We start from the raw sequence: 26,696 nt of genomic DNA, 5'->3' as shown, positions 1-26,696 counted from the left end.
TAAAATTTAGTCCCGATCGAATAACATTTTAGATTAGACCAAACTTCTTTATTTGTGACTCGAAAAAACAAAATACAGACCATTAATAATAATTATATATAAATGAATATATTTGATTCTATTAAAATACAAAATTTATATTTCTATCCTTATTAATTTTGATTTTTTTTATATTTTATTTAAATTTAAATAAAAATATTTATTATTGATATTTATATTTTAAAGTTAATGCATCATAAATAAACGATTAACCATATATATGCTATATAGTAGTAAATTGAATCAATTTTATTAGTGCTACAACATATATACATGATAAATTACACAAAATTATATGGTCAACTTCATTTTTTTAATATTTCACATGCAATTTTGTTAAAAAGACACAAAAGGACTTCTGGAACAACAAAAAACCCAATCCCCTTTCCTCACCTTCTATCAACAAAACCCTAAACCCCGTTTCCGAACTCTCTCACACTCGTTTCTGAGCTCTGAACCTTTTCTTCTCCTTCTTCCTCGAAACGATGGCGACTCAGATCTTCTCTCGAATCATCCCCAAATCCCTAACCCTAACTCCTTTCATCTCTCGCTCACTCTCTTCCTCCACCTCCACCACCCTCGCTGCTGCTTCCTTCCTCCGCCGCCTCCGCCCTCTCGCCTCCGTCGCCTACCCCACCCTCCGCGGCCTCTTCCTCCCTTCTCGTTCCTCTTCCGCCCTCTTCTCCACCCGCGCCTCCACCTCCTCGCTTAACGACCCTAACCCCAACTGGTCCAACCGTCCACCGAAGGAAACTATCCTCCTCGACGGTTGCGACTTCGAGCACTGGCTCGTCGTCATGGAGAAGCCTGAAGGAGACCCAACCCGCGATGAGATCATTGATTCCTACATCAAAACCCTAGCTCAAGTCATTGGAAGGTGATCATCAGAAACCTGTGTGTTGATTAAGTTTCATTTTTTGTGGTTGTAACTTTTTACCAGCGTTCTTCTATGTAATTCGATATGCTTTTATTTAATTACTGTTGTTTACCTTTTGTAATTAAGAGATATGTAAAATGAAAAAAATATACTTTTTTTTATTTTAATAAATTGAAAGGCTGCAACAAAAACTATCTATTTGTTCTTCGGGTTGAAGAACAATTATTTCAAGGAAGTTAGGGAATGTGCTCGTATCCTGAAATGAGTAGTTCATAAAAAAAGTAGAACACTAAAGAAATGAACTCATAATTGGATTTTTTTTTTTATTGAGCTTCGAAGAAGGGCAGTGCTAGATCGCTATTTGTGTCTGTTGCTATTTGAGATGAGGATTCTTATGATTATTATTGGAGTGGTTGTATAAAATGGTTTTGCGGTCTTAGCTCTGATCATTTGGTATCTTTTTATTTTTTATGTTTTTTTGGGGGTGTAGTGAAGAAGAAGCAAGGATGAAGATATATTCGGTTTCAACTAGGCACTACTTTGCGTTTGGGGCACTTGTATCCGAAGAACTTTCATACAAAATCAAAGGTTAATAAATGTGCTTCCCAACTCTCTTTCTTTGGTTTCTATTTATGTTGTCTTTGCTAATAGGTTTTGATTTTTGTTTTTTTTGGTTGAAATTTGCAGAGTTGCCTAGAGTTCGTTGGGTACTTCCTGACTCGTATTTGAATGTCAAGGAAAAAGATTATGGAGGTTTAGTCCCTTGTTTTGTCACCTTGCTGATGTTTGTTTGTGTATATACTTGTGTGCATTTGTTATGTTTCTTTCTCTTAATTCTTGTACTCCCCCAAGTGGAAGTCAAGTTAAACCATTCTTAGGCTTTATAACATGGTATGTCATGATGCCTAATTTTTATGGCGTTGGCTATTGGCTAATGCATTATGGATTTGTCGGTTCCTTCACCAGGTGAACCCTTCATCAATGGACAAGCTGTACCATATGATCCCAAGTATCACGAGGAGTGGGTTAGAAACAATGCCCGAGCAAATGAAAGGAACAGGCGCAATGACAGGCCTCGGAATGCTGACAGGTCAAGAAACTTTGATAGGAGGAGGGAAAATGTGGTGAACCGAGACATGCAGGGTAGGCCTGCCATGCCAAATCCTGGTGCTGGTCCTGGTCCTAACACGAGTGGTGCACCACCCAACAACCCAGGTGCATACCCTCCCAACAACCAAGGCGGATATGCTCCTCCTGGCGGCCCAGGTGGATATGCTCCTCCTGGCGGCCCAGGTGGATACGTTCCCAACAACCAAGGTGGATATGCTCCCCCTGGCGGCCGAGTTGGATATGCAGCTCAAAATGCAGGTGGATATGCAGCTCAAAATGCTGGCGGATACCAACCACAGAATGCACCAGGTGCCTATCCTCCCCGCAACCCACCTCCTAACACGGGGGCTACTCCTCCAAACAGTGGATATGGTCAAATGGGAGGTGTGCCACAGAATAACTATGGCGGAAACATGGGAGGAGGAGTGCCTCCAAACCAGAACACGGGAGGAGGAGTGCCTCCAAACCAGAACATGGGTGGGGTTCCACCAAACCAGAACATGGGTGGGGTTCCACCAAACCAGAGCATGGGTGGGGTTCCACCAGGATGGTCGAACAATGCTTCCAACAGGGACTACCAGCCTAGAGACATTCCAAGCAGGGATTTCGGAGGCCCAGCTGGTGGGAACACGTACACTGCCTGAGGTGTGACGATTTGCAGAGATTCTTGTGCTGCAATGTAGATAAAGAAGAATTTTCTTGAAGACAACTTCAGGTTCACTTATTACTCTACTTTCTAATGAACCTGCATGTCATGGAATTGATGTTCACAATTTTTGAAGGCTAGATACAATTATTATTAGTGCTTGTTGCCTGAACCAGATTGGTAGAAAAATCTTTAGGCAAAGGCTATAATTATATTTTAAGATGTTTATTTATTAATTTATTTATTATTTTATTCTAAAACGGCTTTTCTGATTGAACCACAGTTAGACCAGTGAACCAGTGAACCAGCGATTCGATGATTGGTCCGGTTTTTAGAACCTTGATATTATGTGATAATTATTATATATATAGTGAAAATAAATAAGACTTTCATTCAATAAACTATATCAATTCAATTTAATTTTATCACTCATTTTCAAATTAATTATATTTTTAATTATTTCTAAATACTAATTTAAATATATATTTTTATTAAATATTTACAAATTAATAAATAAAAAATATTTACTCATCATAATATATAATTTTTAATAAATACTTATAGTATATAATAATATAATAGATATAAATTAATTCATGAGTTATTGAAATATGAAAATAATAGTTACTATAGTATAAAAATAAAATTAAAAAAATATTTATTATGCAAATAATAATAAAATTTTATATAATTATCTAATTATGATGGGCTCAACTTGTGATCCATCGGTTGAACCAATAGTCCAGTGATCCAATAGTTTGATCAGTTCGATTTTCGGAACTATGATTTGATCACTTACCCTTCTTTCCTGTTTTGGCTCTAGGTTCTAGCTGATAGGTCACCTGGACTGCTTGATTTCCACTTAGACCTTGTAAGCCTGGAAGCTGCGACTAAGATGATGATTTATGCTTGGTTGGAAAAAGAAAATTAATTGCTATTTTGGTTAGTTTATTGGTTCTGTTTCACTTTGTTCCCCTGTAAAACTGAGTACATCATATAAGCGTGATATATCAAGTATATGGAATATTGGAATATATGCTATGGAGTTCCAAACATAGATATGCTATTTTGCTCCCATATATTGTCTGTTTAGAAAGTATGATTGGTAATTTGGTATTTTATGCTAACTAGTTCCAAACATAGATATGGAGTTCCTAACTGATCAGTGTACAAGACTAAAAGATATAATTGGTATTTTATTCTAACTACTTCCATTGATCTTGTATTATTGAATATTTTAGCTATACAATTAGGGCATAGATACTTGTATTATTGAATGGTAAAGCCTAATTGCTCTTTGAATATAATCAAGCTCCCCCCTCAACTCATGGTACATTTTTCTTTTCAGTTTTTGTTAGTATGCTTTTTAACTTGGTAGTTTTAACCAATAATCCATCACACTGATTTTTTCCCCCAGCCAAGAGCTTCTAGCTGCAGTGGAGGCTGAAAAGCGCTTAATATCCAGAAATGAACATTCATCTTCATACGCCAGCTCTCCTAGTCCCCTTCAACGACTCAATGATGATCATGTGAGATTGTGAGTGATTGGAAAAGTATTATATCTGTTTTATTTTGCTAATCTTTACTTGTATGATTGTGTTGATACAAGATTATAAGTATTCATTTCATGGACTTCAGGTAAAAAGAAAAAAAAAATTCAACAATTTTAGGTTGATTATTATTAGGAAGTATAGTGATTTCATTTGATTTTGACCTTAACTTGATTATTGGGTCTATATTGAGTTATCAATCAATTAATTAATTAATTAATTAATTCAAGTATAGTGATGATGATGATTACGACCATGGATATATATGTTAGGATTTGAGGGTTTTACTGAACCTAGCTAGCAAAACTTGTTTAAAACATAGATAAAATTTTGTGAAAGATAGATTTATGAGTTTTGTTAATGGATTAATTATGATCATGCTTGCTTACATATATATCATTATAATTATTTTTTTATATAATTATATAGAATAATTTTGGGGATGTTAATGAAAATATAGATGTTAATCATGATGGTTTATTGGTAAAGATGAAGTGTTGGGAATTGAAAGATGGTTAATTAATGATTTTTATTAGACGGTATTTATGTAGGATACAATATTTTATTAGTTTTTACTAGAAGATATTTATGTAGGATACAATATTTTTAGTTTTTACTAATTTATTAGTAGTAAATTTTAAGTGGTTTAATGTATATTTTAATATACATGCTTAATTTAACGTGAGATGTGATGTATGAGTATTTAAAATTATGATGATTCTAGTACTTTTGGTTTATTATAAATATATTTTAACGATAATCTGTATTATTTAAAGAATATTGTATAGTATTATTATGTATTTATTTTTATTTTATAATATTTGACTAATTTAATTAAAAATCAGGATTATATATAATCATATTATTAAATATTAAATTTTAGGAAAAAAATTATTAGAATATATATAAAAGAAAAAAGAAAAAAGTGAGGACATAAGGTTATGGTTATATAGAGTAGTTATAGATATACAATGTAGTTACGTTTCTAAGGTTGTGCATTGAAAAATGTAGTTTTTTGTTCTGCACCACATGAAAACCCAAATGCAATCTATTCTGAATATTAATAGTGTAATTTTTGATACAGAAAAGCTTATTTTTGGGAATAAACATTCGAATGGTCTAGAGGTTTCAATCGATCAAATGTAGTACTTAAAATCATCCAATAAACTTTATTGGTGGCCTATATCCCAATAAATCACCATAAGCTCAGTTGATATTCAAAATTTAAATAATTATAAATGAAAATTTATTAGAGTATTATACCCAAAAAAGAGTAAATAAAAGTATTGTTATATATATACTTTATATTGTAGTTAAATAATTATAACAGTAAAATAAATAATATAAGACAAATATATTATTATTGTACTATATTTGTTTATTATAATTAATTTATTAATTTATCATAAATTTTATATTTTAAAAAATATTTATTCAGGTAATAAATTAAATTATTACTGATAATTTAATGAGAAAATATATGGAGCCAATACATGTTCCGTACAATGCATACAATGAGGGTTAATTTTAAATTAAAATTAAAGTATAAGATGTTTATTTAAAGCGATTCGATAGGATATCAAATGTTTATTATCCCTGGTATCTGGATGGTTATTATGGATAGTATTATTCCTGGTATCTGGATGGTTATTATGGATAGTATAAGTGTATTATGTTTAATAAATTAGTAGTATTCTATCTGATGTCTGAATCTGTACGATAGCAGATGGTTACTTCTTCTTATTGGGCTAAAGAATCAGATCATTGTACACATTGTAACTTATTCCATTGACTTTCTAGTGAGATTCATTTAATATAAAACAATATTATAATTTTCATACTATCACTACTATTATTATTTATTAGAGTTAATACTCAATTTGATTTTTGAAGTTTAAAGTCAAATTAAAAAAATATAAAAGTAAGTGTAAAATTTATATAATAATAATTCATATTAACTTTTGAGTTAAATTTATATTTATAATAGTAATTATTTATAATTAAAAAATACAATTAATTTAAAAATAAATAAGTATAAAATTAAAATAATATAAAATAATTTAACTATACTTTTTTATAATATATATCAATTGAATAGCATATTTATTATTAAGAAGCATCAATACTATTATTATTTTCGTTGTGTTGTTCTTTTAGGTTGACACATAATAACATCACATTCTTATTTTTACTATCAGCACCACAAAATTTTTCGAGAAATATTACTCATCCATTAAATTTTGATCCTTCATTCACCCTTTATATCTAATTAATTAACTTAATTGATTTTTAAAAAACTAATCTACTTTAATGAAAGGTAATTTCTAATTATATTAAGTTTCAGTTTACTTATTTTTTATTTAAAATTACTTATAATTCAAATACTCCAAAAACCCACATCTTAAAATTGATGCAACTGATTGATACATGATTAAAGATTTTGAATATATGTTGCACGAACGCCATTGCAATACTCAAATCAGGACTACGGTACATGTTGTTATCCTTAAGTTCTCCATCTAAGCTATGCAGGAAAAGTCCAAAGCCAATTCTAGGGAATAAGGAAGTTTCATAGGGTCTTTCTGTTTAGGTGGAGGTAGTCCGTATTTTCATAGAGATGTTTATTTTACGGAGTGTTTCTCCAATCCAAATAGTCATGTTTTTTGTGCGAGCCAAAACTTACTTGACAAAAAATTTTTCTACCTTTGGACCGTTATAGTTACGACCGTCGTTCACTGGGGCTTTGGTCGTTGGCTCCCCTGCTATAAGGTTACCAACTTTCTGGATCTTCCGGCACTGGGCAGGCATCATCCCCCATACATGGTCTTAGGATTTTGCAAAGATTTGCGTTTTAGGTAAATAGTCGCCCAAGCCTGGTCATTGCGACTCCCTTTTTCAGGAGGCACCCCTTCTCCTAAAGTTATGGGGCTATTTTGTTGAGTTCTTTAGAGAGAGTTGTCTCGCACCTGTAGGTATTCTCTATCTACCCACCAGTGTTAGTTTTGGGTACAGGTATCATTTTGTTGAAAGTCGTTCGAACTTTTTCTGTGAGTATGGCATGGATTACTTCAGCGCTGTAATGTCTAGTACTCGAACATTGGCTCGAGGCATTTTCTCTACCCTTTCTTACCCTGAAAAAGCAGGGCACCTTGTGACCTTGAACTGATAACCATCTTTCGACTAACCTAGCCTCCTCCGTCTTTCGGGACCAACAAAGGGTAGTGCAGGAATATTCACTTATTGTCCATTGACTATGCCTTTCGCTTTGATCTTAGGTTTTGACTCACCCTCTGTGGACGAACTTTGCAGAAGAACTCTTAGATTTTTGAGGCATTGGATTCTCACTAATATTTGCGTTACTCAAGCCGAGATTTTTGCTTCTACTTTGTCTACAAATGCCAGCTCGAGTCCTTTTCTCAAAGGCAGAAGGCTCCCCTACCAATTTATTTTTACATCCCACAGTTTCGGCAGATTGCTTAGTCCCGTTCTTCTTCGGCGCAAGAGTACTGTGAGCTATGACGCACTATTTCAAGAGTGGTTGTTTCTAGGCAAACCTCCTGACTATCTTTGTACCCCTACCTCCATTATCATTGAGCGGTCATTTAGGGGCCTTAGCTGGTGATCCGGCTGTTTCCCTCTCGACAATAAAGCTTATTCCCTATCATCTCACTGGCCGACGTTGACCCTTGTTATTTTGTGGTCATATTTAGTATTTAGAGTTTGCCTCAATTTAGTACTGCCCTCACGGCCCTAACTTAGACACTCTAAAATCATTTTTCAAACCTGCTTCTATTTCGAGTCAAGAGATAGATAAATAGACACATCCCGTTGTACTGATCTGGAGAGTTTGCAGTGACTGAGGGGTCGAAGACCAAGAAATGAGTTATTTATTAGCTAAGCATTCTTCTTACAGCTAGATCCAATCTCCTGATTTTTATGGGAAGTAAAAAAAATTTAAAGTTCTTCGTTTTGGGAAGGAAAATTAGAAAAATTCTATTGAAATTTTCTCTAAAATCCGGAAAAAGCATGAAAAAAAAGCTCGAATGGTATGATCTCGCCATTTCCTCAAAATGAAAGGAGCGATCTCGTAATTTTTGTTCTGTGAAAATACGTTGTTAAGTGTTCTATTTTTTTTTTTTCATTGAGGCCGAACCTAAGCCTGTGTGCTTAAGAGATAGCTGTCTATATACTGATAAGGGATGTATGAATTTTCGAGAAGAGAGGGGATACGGAACAGAACCCAAAATAAGATGAAAATCAAAGAAAATGATTCCGCTATCTTAATTTGATTTCCTAATATAACACAGTTAAGAAAATTACTTTTATCTCTCCTGTTAACACCAATTCTTTTAAAAGAAATTCAAAAAAATTTTTATTCATCAAAATTAAAGGAAAAAAAAAAGCTGGCTATAAGGTTTAGAGATTTTTATACCTCTTAAATTTAAAATCTTAACTCATAAGTTCACTAAAATAAAAATGGGTCAAATCATAGTTAGGCCTAAAACAAACAAAACAAAATAAAATAAAATAAACATAAAATAAGTCTTAAAATAAATACTAATAAAATGATGTCTATTTGATTCAATTTGACTAACGAGAGTTTTCGATGCAAATTGTAAATAGTAAGACGTGGTCAACAGTGCTCGTATTAAGAAGAGTCGTGGTCGTTCTCCCGGACTGCCCAGAACCCATGAGTGAGTACATAAAAAGTTAGATCTACATTAGATCTCACCTGAATCGCCCTATCTATCCTCCTGAGGAGAAGTTTGGTTTCAAATCTTGGTTTGAACAGGAGAAGTATGCCATGCTAATATGCCTTGGATGATCCACATCTCAGGGTCAAGCGCCAATGAGTACATTGAACTATCCATGTGGTTGAGAACCCTCATAGTCCAGGCATAACGATGGAATTATCAGGAACGCGCTCTGCCACTGGGCTAATAACCTGTTATGCCAAAAACAAAAAAAACCCCACCCCTCTTTTTCTTTTCGCCCCGTATGGCGACATGGGACGAGAAAGAAAAGAAAGAACTCCTATCAACTTGTTCTGACCTAAGATAATAAGCACATGAACTTAGTCTTATTTCACCTCCGAGAAACAAAAGAAAACTTCCATCCCTAAATTTAACTGAGACGTAGCTCGCTTCTTTTGGGGTGTGAAACTGTGTCAAACCAAACTAGGTAACAAGCATTAGTTTTTCCTAAAAAGGAGGTGATCCAGCCCCATCTTTCAGTATGGATATCTTATTACGACTTCACTCCAGTCATTAGTCCTATCTTCGACATCTCCCTCCTTATGATTAAGTTAACAACTTCAGGCATGACCTACTCTCTTCGACATCTCCCTCCTCCCTCCTTACAATTAAGGTACGACTTCGGCATGACCTACTCTCATAGTGTGACAGGCAGTTTGTACAAGGTCTAGAAACACGTGAAGTTTGTGGGAAGTAGCACTACAAAAAAAAAAGCTCTCGTGATCATTAGTTCTTAACTTATTGAATAGGGAGATATCGTAGACAATAAAAAAAAAATATATCCAGTGACTGCTCTGGTTTCCATTTAATTTGACTTAATGATTTAATGAAGACTTCTTGAGTTCCATTGATACTGATACTAATACCAAATCAAATTGTTGAAAAGTGGGTAAATGTTCGAAAGCGTGAATGCTGCTGTTTTCTTTAAGCATTTGTTTTCACCAATACTCAAAATAGTGAAAATACAACTAATTGTTAGGTCATTGTGGTGTATTGATTTTATGTGAGTACTCAATAATGGAATGAGGACACAACCAACCCAATGTTGTTGCTTTTCCTTTCTTTTGTTTCTTTTTTTTTTTTCAAAAATCGATACTCTTAAAATTGTTTTTCAATTAAATTTATAAAATATAATTTCTTATCATACACTCTTTTAAGTAGTCACCAAAAATACACTCTTTTAAGTAGAATTTAAAAATATATAACAACTATTATATAATAAAATATCACACTAGAAAAAAAATTATGAAAATCAATTTTTTTCCTTCTCAATTCACACTGTATGCAAAATCATACAAGATGCTAATAATCTAAGTTACAGACTTTTACCAATTATTTGCCAACCATATTTGTAGAATTGTAGTTGACTATTTGGATTTGACTAAATAACATTTTTTTGTTGTTTAGGGAGAGGAGCTTTATTTCCCTAAAAGAGATTAGTACAATAATATACTTTGCATTTGGATTTGGTTTTACATCACTGAACGTGAGCAGCAACAGCTTTAGGGAAGCTAGACTCCTTGTCGTCCCAAATGAGTATATACAAGTATAACTTTTTTAAAAAAAAAATAAACAAGCTCAAATTATGCATTTTTTTAAGAAGAAAATTCAATTTTTTTTGGCAATTATACAAACTATCCAAACTAATTTCTTACTATATATTATTAGATTCCTCACTACCAGACCAATCTTAATAGCTTAAAATTTGATTACTTCTATGTCCGCTTTCCTTTGGCACAATTTTTATATGTAACATAACCAGTACTATATTTGACGAATTAGAACTAGGAATTAAACTCTAGTAAGAAAACGGCTATTTTATCAGAATTCTAATAAGGAAAAGCTACGGTATCTAACCACAAAGGTTCAAAACAATAACAAAACTACTCATTGAAAAATGCAATTTACCTTACCGTAAAATATAGATTTTGGTTAACGAAAATATCTAAACGTTGAACCTTTATTGATTCCAATTAAATATTACGCTAAATGTTCAAATTACCTCCTTCTATCATCTTCAAACTCTCAAACCCTCACATTCACCAAAAACATAAACCCCATCTTTGACGTTTTGTGATCTTCAAGGGCGTAGATCTGAGTAGAACACGAGTAGAACGTGCAGATCTGGCTGTCCATCAGAACCCTGCAAGCAACACTAGCAGCACCCACAACAGCACTGTTGGCTAAGAGCAGCGACAAGATCTGATACGCCCTGTCACAGTTATGGCAGTTACAGTTATGTTAGAATAAAGGGATCATGCAGAGGAGCTTGGTAGAGTTGCGACCTCATCGTCAGATCTGGTAGCGTGCCGGCAATGGACACCTTCCGTCTATCGCTCTGTCTTTCTAGTTGTTTAGCAGGTGTTCCCTCTTGTAAGGATCAATCACTCTAGTAACTTCAAGAGACAATCGAATACTTTTTATATTAAGTGGAAACAGACAACTAGGAGAATATAATAGATTTCATTGACTCTTGCTACAAAAAGTTATATGCAATGCCACCCCCTGATACCATTTGTATCAAATCAAACCACTATGCTTGATCTCACTGAATAGGGATGACTACATAAGTCAAATACCATATACCCCCCCTATCAAACGACCCTTCTCCCCATAAAAGGGGAAAATTTATATATTCTACAGATAAATTGTGTTCCCAAACCATTTCCCCCCTTCTAGAAAAGTATCAGATAAATTGGGTCTTAGTTAATGCCAGGTTTCCTGGATGGATTTCTAAAGAAACTCAAAAATGCTTCAACAGCAAGAAAAAATTGTGGCTATATAATTCATAACTTCACACATCAGTTATGGTATAAAAGGGAAACTAAGGTGATTTGTGGTCAGAATATTATACCCAAGAATATCAGCTGCTTTGTTCGCCATCATGTGGTATTATCCATTGCTACTCATCACGAAGGGAAAAATAAAACGGATGAGTTAGACTCACATTCACCAGGGAAAACCAATCAACCAGAGCGTCGTTTTGATTTTCTACGTTTCCCCAAGAGTTTCAGCATGTTGTCGGTGACATCAGGAGGAGAGTTATCATCTTCTTGTTGATGATTGTCAGAGGTGTGAGTCAGCCAAGCCAATGCCTCTATAGCAGCATCTCTTTCTGCAAGCTGCTTGTTTCTCTTTGGTTTGCCAACAAATTGCATGCCTTTAAACTCCACCAATGCTCTAAATTCATTTGTCTTTAAATGTTTTGTTTTGTATGTGGGTGGCGAGTGACCCGCTCGCATCAACAGTGTTTGCAACAAGCTCTTGGGGTTCGTCCCATCTTTTGTAAATCTATTCTCGTCGCTAGAGGGCTTGGGCTTCCTGCTTTCACGGCCAAATACAAATCTTCCTTCACATTGATCCCCTGTAACCAGTTCCTGAACTGCAAGCATTAAATACTTTCCTTCCTTGTGAATGTCAATGCTAGGATCATCGAGCTGCATCAGCACAAAATTGTTACTCTTGATGTAACTTTCACCAGCAATCACAAATTGCGTTTTATGTTACGTTAACAATAACTTTTATTAGACGAATTTGAAATTTACAGACATCCTGCAGTACTTTCTTGAATTGAAAATTAAATAAGGATTTGAAAGACAAGGAAATGTATATATGCTAACCTTCTTTTGGATAAGCTTATTAAGCTCTTCCTTCATCTTCAAATAGAAATCAGATAAATTAGGATCCATGAAGAAGTCGACATACCCATCCAACATTTTCAGATGCCCAGCCTAAAACCATCAAATCAGGGAAACGCATGTCAAGGTATTGAAATTTCATGGAGCCGCAAGTTCAGCAGAAAGATACATATGTATCAATGAACAAGTCACCTGTATCCCATTACTTAGAGCGCCACCAAAGAGGATGAGTATTGAGTCAGATACACCGGTGGAGTCACGGATGAAGACAGCATTGACCTTCACCTTTTCACCAAAAACCAGCCATGGGTAAGGAATGGTCTGGTAACGTGCATTCACTGAATTCTGCTCAAAATCAAAGAAACAGTTAAAGAGCAAAAAAAAAAAAAAAAAAAAAACAATATAGGGACGGTAATTTATCTCATAATATACTGAAAATTGTCAAGTGGTAGCACAGCTCAAACCTGATGAGAAATATAACTTCAAATACTTTTCTTTTGATAGACAAGCATATTATCATAAGAAAGAGGGTATAACTAATTAACTATGCAATGATAATATACCATCTAAAATTTGAAACATTGTATCAAGGAAGATAAAAAAAACACAAGAATAAACCTGGGCAGCTCAATGTCTTTCTTTGTATCTAAAATAAACTCCCTAAAGAGAGTCATGAGCAGAACAAATGAGACTCTGATAAAGGGATGACTTTCCAATCCTAATATCCCGAGACAAGGATATATTCAAGTAAAAGCAACAGTAGGTTAATAGTTTCCAAGGCTCCAAGATGGTGAAAATACTAGGAAATGTTTGGTCTCAGAGAGAAAAGATTGGCTTAACTATGCAAAAAAGACAGATGAAAGCATTACACACTCAGCACTAATCTATAAAGTAAAATTACACTGTACAAGGTAATTTCAATGAAAATGGAACTGAAATCTCTAATTTTAGTTAACTCATTCTAATCGTTATACAACAAACATGATTAGATTACACACAGAGAGCGCCCGCGCACACACACGCACACATTAATCTTTTAGTCATAATTATACAGTATAAAACAACTAATAAGAAAAGGTGCCACTTAAAAGCTTGATACCACAAGAATCTGGTGTCCATAATTCCATAAAGTAATAATACTCAAATGTAGAGCAACACAAGTCCGAAGGTTTTCCACAAAAGATAGCCAGAGAGGCTTAAATTGAACTTTTTCATTTAATATCAACAACAATTGTTAAACACAGACCCAAAAACAAATCAACCAGTGCAACAAATGTTTTCAAGCGAAGACTCCCAAAGGTTTGGTTGTGATCCTGAGGAAATATAAAGCAAAGAATATTCTCTATGATAGTTAATTTCACGCCTAAATACTTGTGAAAGTAGAATAATAAAAAACACCCACAATATCTATGTAGACAACAAATTAATGTATGCCACATTTCACACAGACAGAGATGCTTTGCAAATAAGGGCAGCAACAATTCAATAATAACCTAGACTGCGAAAGGATATTCCAAAAAATATGGGGCAGATTTTTGTTGGACAAGATAACCAATGAACATTCATTGAAAGCAACAAGAATACAGGCATCTAAGTATTGCTTTGGCACTTACTGCGTATAATAAAACCTGGCCATCGTCCATTGTTTTAAATGACATGGATGTCTCCCTATGCTGTAAGAGGAAGAATTAAAAAATAAATAACTAAAACAATGAAATTTTAACTTCTAAGCCAAGAATAGGTATTAAAGAATAGTTTTACAAGAGAAAATCGCTCACCACTACTGATGCTATCCCAGGAAAGAGTCCAGAACAAATGACTGCACGCACAAGAGCTTGATTGTGACTCAATTTGTTGTTGAGGCTAGCATCTGTGTCTACCAAGCCAGCTTCTTTCAAAATGAAGTTAAACTGCTTCCTAAGTGAATGTATAGCCTGAAGGGTTTGGGCAGAGAGGAAATTTCTCCAGCAGTATTCATAAGCAGACCCTTCTCTTTCTGCATCTTTCCATCCTTCATATGCTCGAACAAGAGCCATATGATCGCTATAATCCTTAGCAGAAAACCTAGACTTCGCTGTTCCGGCTAACTGAACACAAACACGATAGTCATAATTAGTTTCAGTAATAGTTAAAACTTATATTGCATCAGTGCTTGAAACAAGCAATAATATGCCAAACTCTAAAAGGTAATTGGCATATCTAATAAAAAGTGAGAAAGGATCTAATAAAAAGTGAGAAAGGATCAAATAATAGATAATGCCTCAATTATCCACCACCATATTATATAATGACTATTACAGGAAACAACCGTCAAATATCACATACCAAGAAAGGGGGAATTTTATGCAGGAGAAGAGTTCTTGTGTGACCAAAATGTAAAATGCAAACTCAGTCAATGAAGAGAAGAAAAGTTAATAATTCCTCAAGCCCACATTTGGTTTATAAGGTCAGTAATGCATTTGATGTTAACTACCAGCATATTATGCTAGGCAGGTCGCTATGCTTGCAAGTGATTAGAGGATCATGCTATCAACATCATGCTAAAAATGTGATTAGCAAAAAGGACTTATAAAACCACATTCAAATTATTTCCATATAAAATTCTCACAAGTTTTACCAAAAAATTAGATCATAAAGTGATTGAAACAAGAGTTGGTATCATTGCCTTGCTATGCAGCCCAATCAATATATACGAATGATTAAGATTTTACAATGCACCAAAAGTTAATAAGCTGCCTTACGTCTCTCTTGTCTTGGGGCAAAAGGAATGGGTCCCTGACACTAAGGCCAGCAACTATCGTAAGAACAGGATCAAAGCAACGAAATATAGCTCCCATTATTAACATTTTCCCTAGCTTGGGGTCTACTGGAAGCATAGAGAGAAACTTCCCTGATGAATAAAAGAGACAAAGGAAATAATTATAATCAATAAAAACAGCCACAGACACATAACAGTCAACACAAATGAACAGAATTAACAGACTAACCGAGGTGGGTAAGACTTTCTTTTTCGTCTAATGCTCCAATCATCTTGAGAAAATCAATAGCATTTTGGACCTATTTCATTAAATTTTTGTTGGAAAGTTTAGAAACAGCCTAACAATCCCAAATCTGGATAGAAATAAACAGTGAAACTAAACAGTGACACTAGTTTCATAATAGAACACATAATACACATATCAGGAGACAAAATAGTAGGAGACCTGTACTGTTATAGCATGTCGTCTAGTATCATTCCTGTAAAATACAACTGTCCAAACAAAAGATTTTACAGTAGGAAAAGCTTTGAATTCCAAATGGATTGTGCAGAAAAAAAAATGAGTGGAACTCTTGCCAGAATTATTTCCAATTTACCAACCCCTTGATTGATTGATCAAGTTAATACAATATACTACACATTATTATTCTTTGAATATCAATATTCATTGAAGTATCTAGCAGCAAATAGTTCCTCAATTAAATATTTTTCACAATTTCATCCAAAGAAATGATTGTTTTAAACCAATGATGCATCAATTTCTTGCATAACATTTTCCTTCAGATATAACAACTATCTAATATTAACATACAGAAGAAAGGCAATAGAGATAAACAAGGGACAATAACAATAGCACTTACAGCCCGTGGCTCTGGTGCCTGCAAAGCTGCCGACAAGAACTCCCCTATGCTCTCAACCTGCAAACTTTTTATTTGTAAACAAAGCGAATTTAAGGGTGTTCTGAGCAGCTCAGGAAGTTGATATTCAGAAAAAGCTTCATAAACACATTTAGGGTAAAGGTGATAGCACTCTCCTGGCTGCACACGACCAGCCCTACCCCTTCTCTGCAATCAATGAAGCCAAATAAGAATGTTAGTTGCAAGTGTGGGCGAATAGCATACACAAGTATACCATATGAACACACAGCACAAAATGACTCAACATTTACAATTACTTGTAACATTCAATTGTGAATGGGTGAAGCCGTTTCTTGCTCTCTTTAACATTTCGAATTTTAGGGATTTAGTACTTATTATGAGTTTTGTGGTGTTTTTACTCGTGCCATCAAATAAGATCGTGTCTTGTGGATTTGTGTGCTTGTTATGAGTTTATTGGTGCTCCTATATGGAGATTTAGTGTCTATTTCAATTGGATTTTCACTTGTGTTTGTTCCAATCAATCTGAAATTCATGTGAAAACATGGCTAAAAGGGATGTCTATGTTGATGATAAAGATCTTACTGTTGTGTTTTATAAAACAACAAAAAAAGGCTCGAGAGAAAAATTGCAATCTGGGTCTATCCAAATGGATATTGATCCTAAGGGATGTATTTCAGATACATGATCCTAGGGTTTTATTTTGCAAGCTCTTGGTATTAACTTTTATTTAAGTCCTTATATTTATTTTCCCATCAGATTTAGATTGTTTTTCTAATATTTTTTATTTTTAATATATATATATATATATATATATATATATATATAGTTACATTCTATGGTGGCTATGAAACTTTGGCAAAACTTAAAAAGTGTACCTAAACTTAAGGTCACACTTTATATTATTTGAATATATGACTTTAAATTTACCTACATTGTTAAGTGTTGCCAAATTTCTTGGCCCCCATAAAATTCATCTATATTGTTGGGGAATTTTCTGGAAATCTGGGAGAAAAATTACAATAACTACATGAAATTTTCTGGATCAAATGGAAGAATAAAGTTGAACACCAATTGAGAAGATACAGTGTGGTGTGCAAGCTAATGTCACTCCCTTCAATTGAGAAAATACAGAACAGCAATAAGCAAGAACAGCTTACATTTTCTATTTATTTATAGAAAAATAAATTTTATTAGAAAGGAAGCCTGTGGTGACATTCACCAACTAGTCCCTCTCGACTAATCAAGTAAATCTATAGTCTGATTGGGAAAATTTCTTTGCTGAGGTGCCTTGCTCAAAGCCCTGTAAACCACACCATCTCCACCCTTCATCTTTGCTATTGACTAAAATTACAAGGCTTTAGTAGTGACCTTTCCTAGGCAACATAATACTAAATTCTACATATCACCAACAATCTTTTCCATCTTTCTGTAAAATGCACCACCAGTAGGATCAAATATTTGGGATTCCAGCTCCCAAGAGTGTGATGGCATGATAATGTCTATCAGGTAGTAGACCTCAAGGAGCATTGGAGACATCTTCAACTTCCACAAACCCTGCAAACAAGCTTCCAGCTCAAACAGCTAAGTCTTCTCATCACACACTGAACTGGAAACCCTAAAGCACAGCCTGTTTGAACTATCTCCTTGTAGGCAGGTGATAGTTGATGGTGCATTGGTATTCGAATAACCCAAGATCAAACTACATGCACATCTCACTCTGTCTAATTCAACCGTATTTTCCATTCCTTCACCATTCCTAGTAACCTCTCCCTCTTACTCCTACTCCTCCATTCCAACCACCACACGCACCTGCACCAACCTGTGCACACCACATGGCCAGTGGGTAGCCTCCACAGATAAACCGCCACCACTACAATTCCAATGGAGGTGAAGTGATAGTGTGGATAGACTTTAACAACGGTTTCTATAATGTAAATGGCAATGGAAGACAAGGGTAGACAGACTTGGAACATGAGTTCTTGAGAGTGACCTAGGACTTGTAATCAGATTTTTCTAGGTCAGGAAGCCACAGTAGCCGCCACCAAGGGTGAGACTGCAAACATTTTTATAAAATAAAGAAGCAACAAAAGGCTACACTATTTTTCAGTCCAATAACCTAGCTATATTTATCAGGAAAAAAGAAAAGAAAAACATTAAAATACGTAATAGGCAATACAGAGATATTCATTAGGAGTGCATCGTCAATAATCATGTAACAATTAGAATAAAAGAAAATGCAACGAACATAACTTAGGAGAATGCATACTTGCCTGACGAGCAGATGCTTGTGAAATCCAAGAAGGTAGTAGACATGGTGTGTTATTCAAAGCATCATAAGTGGTCTCTTTTGCTTTTCCACAGTCAATTACAAATACTACGTCATTGATTGTAATACTTGCTTCAGCCATATTTGTGGCAAGTATTACTTTCCTTACATTAGGAGGTGGTCTCTCAAATATGATTTTCTACATAAATAGAAGACAAAAGAACGAATCACTTATCTAGTTCCAAATTAAAAATTAATCATCAATTATCAATTATAACCTTCAAAAAAAGAAAGGTTACATATGTCTCTCAAAATACACAACAGATTATATATCATCATTTAGCCAAAAAGAACTTCAATGAAACAGAACAATCCATTATTATTTTATATAATTCAAGTTTTAATGGTGAAACATAAGATAATCTAAGAAAATGAGAAATGACTTAACTCCATTAGTTATTAGAATCAGATAGGACAGTTTCATTAGTAAAACAAATCAGAAGAAAGAGAAAGAATAAAGTAAGAGTAAGGCAGTACAAGATATTGGAATGACATCCAAAAGTATGAGCAAGGAAATATCGAACCTGTTCAGAAGTTGCCATTGAACCATGACATGTTAGAAGCAGAATCCTATTCGGATCTCCTAAGAGAGGATGTGCTTTAAGCTGATCTCTTAAACAGCTTATATCCTCCCATCCAGTCATAAACACTAAAACAGCACCCGGTCGCTCCTTACGACAAATATGGCACAGAACGGCCTCAATAAGATTAAATCCAATGCAATCAGGTGCCCACGCTGCTAGTGAATCACGTGCCCTGGAACTGTAGCTCTCAAAACTCGATTTAGAAAGTGCGTCCTGTCCAAAATTACGAAAGAAACATCTTAATTTGTCAACATAATGCAGTTCACAGAAATCAGTTTCAGTTTTTTAAGTGAAAATAGAATATCTAAAAGCTTGGTCAGTTTCTTTTTTCTTTCAAATTAAAAAAAAAAAAAACAATTGCATATCATTCACAGAATAATACTGTTGAACTTGTAAAACAATAAGAACACTTCATGCTGTATCTGTCAGTGTTCCGAGAGAAGATATTTGAGTCCAAAATTAAGATAAAATTTTTTTGGCACCCAAACCTTGTGATGGGGGATGCAAGTAATAAAGTGAGCTGCCCAGATGACAGCATTAATAAATTCAAAGCTTGACTTATTGACCTAAAGGTTCATACAAAAGATTGGTGTGGATTATTCAGAGACATCTTCACCAATGGTGAAGCCAGCCACCATTTGAGTGATTCTGACCTTAGCTTTAACTCATTGCGAGCCACTGGGGAACTGAATTTTAATAATGCGTTTCTCAATGGGATACTAACAGAAGTCGTCTACATGAATAAGCCCGAACCCCGAAGGCTTCTCAGACGGATCTGCATTGTTTATAAACTCAACAAGTCACTTTATGGGCTCAAACAAGCCCCTAGTGCCTGGTTTGAGACACTCAAAGCCTCCCTTCGTAGCTTCGGTTTCACTAACACTACGTGTGACACCTTATTTTTAAGAAAGCAACCCCTCACACATCCTTACATTCTTGTGTATGTTAATGACATTATAGTCACTGGCTCCTCTTCTACCTACATTAGTAACCACATTTCTACTCAACAAATCTTTCTCACTTAAGGATTTGGGAGACCCTCACTACTTTCCTCAACCGTCATTCAAATTAAGCTTCATACCTCAACAAGGGCAGTGATCTGATTTTTCCTTTTTCGCGGTGCTAGCTGCTTTTGTGTTTTCCACATTTTCTCCTGACCATAATCATCGATTTGGTTGAAAGAATTCAACTTATACCCAGTCATTTCCAAAACATCTTCTAAGAAGTGAGCTCTCACAGGATAGGTGAAGCCCTGAGGAATGAACATATTAACTCAAAACATTTGTTTTCATGAATAAACATTAATCACACATGTAACTAAAATTACAGGAAGAGATATATAAGCATTGTAGTATTATAAACGAAATGATGAATGCACAGATTCACAATTTGTTTCCACAATCTAGTAAGCTATACCACCAACAGACTTCTTTGTATTGGTTCTATTATATTAGATTTCATAATCATAGAAAGAAAAGCAGAGGGGTGAGTAGTGAGGAAAACTCGAGACTATAATAATGTTAAACTGTATCCAATATTGAATTTGAAGCATCAAAACAGAATTTATACATGTGTTGTAAATCACAAATTGGTATGGCTAACTGTAACCAGATGCCAACAGATTAACTAACTTTGTAACTAAAATGCCCTGTAGTAAAATTCTCATGAAACAAAAAGCAAATGATATAAAGTATCATGTTATGCACTAATCACATTTCACAACTTTTCAGGTAGAAGTTTTCTATTGCTACAGTATGTAGTGTGTCTGGGGATTACTCTAAATTTTAAAAAGCAATAAAAACCATTGAAAGAATCTGTAGAAAAATCAAGCAAGTTTGAGATACCCAAAACTGCTTAGTTTTCTAAACAGATATTGGTGACCGAAGTGAATGTGTCAGCTTTTGGACACTGTAAAGGAAATGACTGAAGTCTCCAAAACAAAACATTTTACTCTTGCTGATAACAGTTTTGGGGCCTTTGGAAGCTTAGACAAGTACACACTAAGACCTATGTTAAAAACAGATTATAGAACTGATATATTGTGGTTTAAAATAGCCTTTAATGGAGTACAGATTAAGCATCGATTTGGAGATAAGGTTGCATGCACCCAACCGCCTGCATATATCTTAAGTTGTCAATGCATGTTCAATACAGATAAGTAACCAATAGCTATGATAGGTAAGCCAATATACTCGAAAGTTGAAGAGTCAATACAAATAAAGCTCAAATAAAAAATAAACTTGAGATCAGCGTACCGGAATATGAAACGTTGGTGCACTTCCAAAATAATTAGAAAAAAGCTCAGCATTCAAGGTAGCACTCATTAGAACCAATCTTAAATCTGGACGACGTGGAAGAAGATCCTTCAACACAATCAGTAAGAAGTCTGACAGTGACAACATCATAGTTAGAAAACATAAACCTACTTGATTAATTCCCTAGCTATTTGTAAGGCATTAAAAATTATGTGAATAGGGGAAACTACCTTCATTCATGCCTCGCTCATGAATTTCATCAACAAAAACATGTGTTATACCGTTCAGGTTTCGATCACTCAGCAGCCTTCGAAGTAATATACCACTGGTACAAAAGAGCAAATGGGTGTTTTTTCCTTTCATTCCTTCTAATCGAACTTTGAAACCAACCTATCAAAAAACCTCTGTTGTCGTATAGCAGCAACACAAAGATATCCCCAATTTTAAAAACCCATTGAAAAGAAACAGTAGTTTATATCCATGTTTTATTATCTGCATGAAAAATTACATTTGTATTCATGATTGCCATACATTACATGCATTTGTCTTTTGGTCCATTTCCTTAAAAGGCAGAGCTTACTGTTTCACCGAGAGGCTCGCCTCTCTCAGATGACACTCTCTCAGATACAGCCATGGCAGATATCCTTCGAGGTTGTGTGCAAATAATGCTGCAAAATGCTCCACGGCCAGACTCTATCTCTGACTCTAATACATACTGAGGAATTTGAGTAGTTTTACCACAGCCAGTCTCTCCAGATATTACTATCACCTGCATGACAAATATTCATAAAGATACGGAATCAATTAGTTGCATAGGAGCCCCAAATTTGTTCACTACTTTCAATTCATCCCATGAAAAGTTACAAACACAGACAGGAGTGTTTGAAGTTCATTAGCTGAAAGATTTCAAGTTAAATAATTACAAAATGAGGTTAAATTGTTGAAAACAACCTGCTTCTCGTCTCAAAACCGCATATCATGATGAGAATTCTATTAAGTACATAGCTTAGCAGCCTTTTGTTTCAAAGTTCAAAGTTTTTCAATGGTAAATTTACTATTTTATTCAGGATTTTAAATTTTCTTGAACTTGGAGGACTTTGTGTCTATTGTTACATTGCTAGGAAACTTCAAGCTACTGCCTCAGCTATCTTTAATGGTGTTCCTTATTTTTATTATCGGTAAAGGGTATTTGTCACAAGCTTAAAGCATAGTAATCTTTAGGGAGTTTGTATTAAGAAGGAAATAATGTGACTTAAGTTATTTAGCTATGTTGAATCTTTATTATTGTTCTTGCAAGTAAAAGCTGTATTTGTTTCTTATTTTGTATTATATACAAATATAGATATAGACAGGAATGTTGACGTACATATCTTCCAAATTAAGCATTAACATACAGAATTGAATATCATACAGTGTTGATTTTCAAAGTCCAAACTAATAAAACACACAGATAGCTGATCCTGGAAAATATCTTATCAAATACAATTGGCAAACACACCTGATTCCGAGCTATAGCTTGAAGTAAACCTTCCTTCTCTTTGAATGCTGGAAGAGACTTCCGGAATTCCAGCATCCTCTTTCCTTCAGGTGATTCCTATAAATGGGTACAAAATATATAATGTTGAGCCAAGGAAATGTATAAATTACTTCAAGGGCATTCTACTTCATAAAATATAATTATAAGGGCAGCCATGCAGTAAAATATGTGTATTATCCTTTCTTTTTGTTTACTTTAAAATGTCATCTGAGAATATAAATTCAATGTGAGTTGTTGGTAGAAAACCCAGAGATTGACGAGGATATACACAAAGAAGGCCGAACAGAACATACTGAAACCAAGACATCATAGTTATATACCTTATGTCAGAGTAGTTATCAAGAATTTGAGAAAGAGAGACAAAATAGAGAAAAGTGAGTTCTGAATCTATGATATTATTATTGAACCGCATTTACCAAATGGCTTCATTTGAAAACTTTTTAACACAGACAAGCAAAAACCTTAATCGATGAGCCTTCTAGGGAAAATTTTAAAGGTGGAATGCAAAATGCAAATGCAATTTGGATTAACAAAGTCTCTGCCAACTACAATACTTCGTTTATAGAAGCTTACCAAAAGTGCTCCAAGCCAAGAAATAGAGTAGCAACAATATCAATTATGACCAATTAAAAAAATATTTTTTAACAAAACGATTTTTCCTTTTTCCTCATACTAAATAACCACAGGTTATGAAAGAGACTAAACAATAAAGTTGACAAGAAATGGAAATAAGAACAAGGCTTCTTCCTGTGGCATGTATGAATCAAGTGAGATATAGGGTGCATTTTCTTCAGCTGTCAACATTTGTATTCTAACTTGGAATAACTAACCCCTTTCAATTGATAAATCAGATATGAAATCCAAAACGAGCAATGAATTAACAAATTATAAGAATAAACACAACAGAGTTGCACTTGTGACAATTACTCACTAATTCAAGCATGTGAGACCAAAGAAAATATGCAACACAGAATCAATAAACTAAACAAAAACAAGCAAAACCTGCCAAGCTCTTTGCATATTACGCATCCTTAAACTCCTCTTCTGCAGAACCTTTTCCATAACAGATCCATCCACAAATGAATCAGCATTTTCATCCAAATCTATATCGTTATCCTGACCAGGGGGTGTAACATAATCCCCCTTGCCAATTGCCTTTTCAGAATTCAAATGAAGTCTATCAAGGTGCTCCTGCAACAAACCCTCAACCCTCCTTTGCAAGCTTAGTGGAACCACCACCTGCAACAATGAAGTATTAGGTTTAATATTCTACACTGACATCAATCTTGTTATAATTTGAAGCACCCCACCATACCTATCCAACCCCAAGTTATTACCTCCCGTTGTGGACGTTTGTCATCCAAATCTGGTCGGTAGTTAGGAAGAGGCACCTTGCTTGCAACAACCACTTTCCCAAACAGCTCACTGTATTTTACAGTAAATGACAATAACACTCAATGATTGATAAAAACCCGCAGGTCTTCATTTGCAATTTTAATTTAACCATCAAAAGTCAATCAAAGTGAAGATACTTCAAGCAATGGGCCAACTTTGCAGCTCATTCCACACCACCTAAATAAATATCTGTTTATGTACCTGTAAAGTCCCATTCGTTTGGCAAGGTTAGCTATCTGTTCATAGTCTCTCCTATCTTTTCTGTCTCTAGATACAATCTCCTGGTCCTTTTCGCTGCGTAACAGCATGCTGAGTTTCCATTTCCATTCATCCACGTTGACCACTGTGGACGATGCCTGCAATATAACCATTCCATTTTCTTTTAACTAATGAATTCACAAAATAATGACCTTATGACAAAGCTTATCATGGTTTTCAGAAGATAATCACTAAGAATAGAATATTGATAGGAAGAATAACAAAAATTCCAACTCCACTGCTAAATCAACAGTATCAGAAGCAAACATTCATCATAACATTAACTTCAAATAAAAAATCGCTACTTAACAAAAATTAAAAAAACCAAAAAAGGAGCATTTGTCACATGATAGCAACTACGTTGCCATGCCAAGAAGATTTCAGTAATGAAAGAACAAACTTTCAGGTCAAATTCGAATTCTGTTTTATTTAAGCAATCAAAAGACGGATATAAAGTATTAAATTATAGAATTCCAGCAAAACCAAACACCAAAGTATATTTCAAAAAAATGAGACATAAAAATAAAAAATAAGAAAAGAAAGATACGTGGTGGTTCTCGAAATCGCAGTCATATTCATCGTCGGAGAACTGCTCGAATGCATAACGAGAGAAGAGGCGCGTTGAAATGAAACGTTGGAATCTGAGTTTGAAAGTGTAAGGAACAGAAAGGTGATTTTTGGGAAGATGGAGGCACCTGAGACGTGCTATGAGAAAAGAATGCATTGTTGAAGTTCAGGCATGTCGATGCGGCTATACCTTCAACCACCGTTTGAGTGTTTCAGTTTCAGCTGAATAAGGTGGATTGCTCCGTGGGAGTAAGTAATAAATTTAGAGCTGTCAATACGGCAAGCCAACCCGCCGATCAGGGTAGCGAGTCGAATCGGCCTTTTTTTTTTCTTGCAAAAAAAAAAAAAATTAGAATCGAAGGCTCAAAAAATGAGTTGCGAAATTGTAGACTATGTGCTAGTTTGGCATTATTATTTTGATAAAAAAAAAATTTAATGATAAAATTTTTTTTTATTTTTTAGTGTGTTTGATAAATTTGTAATAATAAAAATAAAAATATTAAAAAAATAAAAATAAAAATTTTTAAAAATTGTAATTTATATCTTTTTTTTTAAAGATTTTTTTTAAAAAAAAAATATTTTTTATGTAATAAATAAACAAAAAGTTTTTTATACTGTTATATCCAAACATACTTAATAGATAAAAAAAAATTTTGCATGAGATATCCAAACATAAAATTACTTTTACTTTTTCATAAGATCTTTTAAAAAATGATAACTTAAAAAAAAATTTAAAAATTTACTCAAACAAGCTCTATACCAGAAAACAATTTGATTCCCTAATCTCATTAAGACTTAATAATAAACCAACAAACTAAATTAGGTTGGTCTAATAGTTAGCTCATTAATTCGTTTAAGTATCGAATATTCGAATTCCGCTTGTATATACGATAATTTATTGACCAACAGTAAATTCTTAAATAGAGTTCAATACCACAACAAATTAGTTTTTAATTTACCGAATTAAGAGAGAGAGTAAGTAACAAAAAAAATAATAAACCAACAAATTGAAACCAAAAATACCACCCCACAGACAACAGAAGTACAACAATTTGAATTTGATGGAACAATTTAAATTTGTTCTAGATTATTTCTCTAGGTCTAATACTAGGAATCCAACTTAAGTGCATTTAAAGTCTCAAGAATTCACTATGATAATTGAGAGTTGTGTCAGATTCTAAAAAAAATGTTGCATTTTGAAAAAAATTAAAAATAATAATAATTAATTTTCATCGTTTAGTACCCAAAGTGAATTTTTACAATTTTTTTAATTGTTTGATAAAATATAATCTCTTATCATTTAATTTTTTTATATATTTTTTCTTAGAGGGCCTGTCTTTTTGGCTTACAAGTCTTACAAGTCCACTAAAACACACGCATTACACTTAATTAACGCATTACACACTTCCACATTCAAGAGTAAATAAAATGCACGTTATTCAACAACTTCCTGTTTCCAAAGCGCGCTACTCACCATCACCATGCATCATGAACGACTCTTCTTCTTCTTCCTTCATGAAAACA

At 34.2% G+C, this 26,696-nt stretch overlaps 2 protein-coding genes across 6 annotated transcripts; one reads left to right on the top strand and one right to left on the bottom strand.

Annotated features, from left to right (window-relative positions):
• Positions 1-336: 336 nt before the first annotated feature.
• Positions 337-4,451, top strand: LOC112795675 (uncharacterized). 3 transcript variants are annotated; one of them, XM_025837742.3, is made up of 6 exons: positions 337-916; positions 1,407-1,504; positions 1,604-1,669; positions 1,883-2,741; positions 3,496-3,543; positions 4,090-4,451. In XM_025837742.3, the coding sequence occupies exons 1-4, from the start codon at positions 525-527 to the stop codon at positions 2,668-2,670; spliced, it is 1,344 nt and encodes a 447-aa protein (XP_025693527.1). In that variant the 5' UTR covers positions 337-524; the 3' UTR covers positions 2,671-2,741; positions 3,496-3,543; positions 4,090-4,451. The 3 variants fall into 3 exon arrangements, with proteins under 3 accessions (XP_025693527.1, XP_025693526.1, XP_025693528.1); XM_025837741.3 differs by having other exon boundaries at positions 3,496-3,614; XM_025837743.3 differs by lacking the exon at positions 3,496-3,543.
• A 6,428-nt stretch (positions 4,452-10,879) lies between these two features.
• Positions 10,880-25,564, bottom strand: LOC112795674 (DExH-box ATP-dependent RNA helicase DExH3). Of its 3 annotated transcripts, XR_003818036.2 has the most exons (21): positions 25,153-25,564; positions 24,549-24,703; positions 24,290-24,377; positions 23,955-24,191; positions 22,914-23,009; positions 21,996-22,184; positions 21,646-21,805; positions 21,416-21,546; positions 20,242-20,412; positions 19,101-19,373; positions 18,521-18,715; positions 16,233-16,436; positions 15,602-15,671; positions 15,356-15,504; positions 14,393-14,701; positions 14,228-14,287; positions 12,807-12,959; positions 12,597-12,707; positions 11,831-12,413; positions 11,262-11,372; positions 10,880-11,188 (listed from the first exon to the last, which is right to left on the bottom strand). XR_003818036.2 is itself a non-coding variant. In XM_025837738.2 (19 exons), exons 1-19 carry the CDS (start codon positions 25,327-25,329, stop codon positions 11,943-11,945), a joined length of 3,399 nt encoding a protein of 1,132 aa, XP_025693523.1. In that variant the 5' UTR covers positions 25,330-25,564; the 3' UTR covers positions 11,421-11,942. The 3 variants fall into 3 exon arrangements, 1 of the variants encoding a protein (XP_025693523.1); XR_003818035.2 differs by having other exon boundaries at positions 10,880-11,372; XM_025837738.2 differs by lacking the exons at positions 10,880-11,188; positions 11,262-11,372 and having other exon boundaries at positions 11,421-12,413.
• Between the last annotated feature and the right edge of the window lie 1,132 nt (positions 25,565-26,696).

This window comes from Arachis hypogaea, chromosome 4 (assembly GCF_003086295.3).
Source record: "Arachis hypogaea cultivar Tifrunner chromosome 4, arahy.Tifrunner.gnm2.J5K5, whole genome shotgun sequence".
In the NCBI taxonomy this organism is placed as follows: domain Eukaryota; kingdom Viridiplantae; phylum Streptophyta; class Magnoliopsida; order Fabales; family Fabaceae; genus Arachis; species Arachis hypogaea.
The sequence above is the reverse complement of the archived record's forward strand: the minus strand, read 5'-3'. Positions and strand labels throughout refer to the sequence as shown.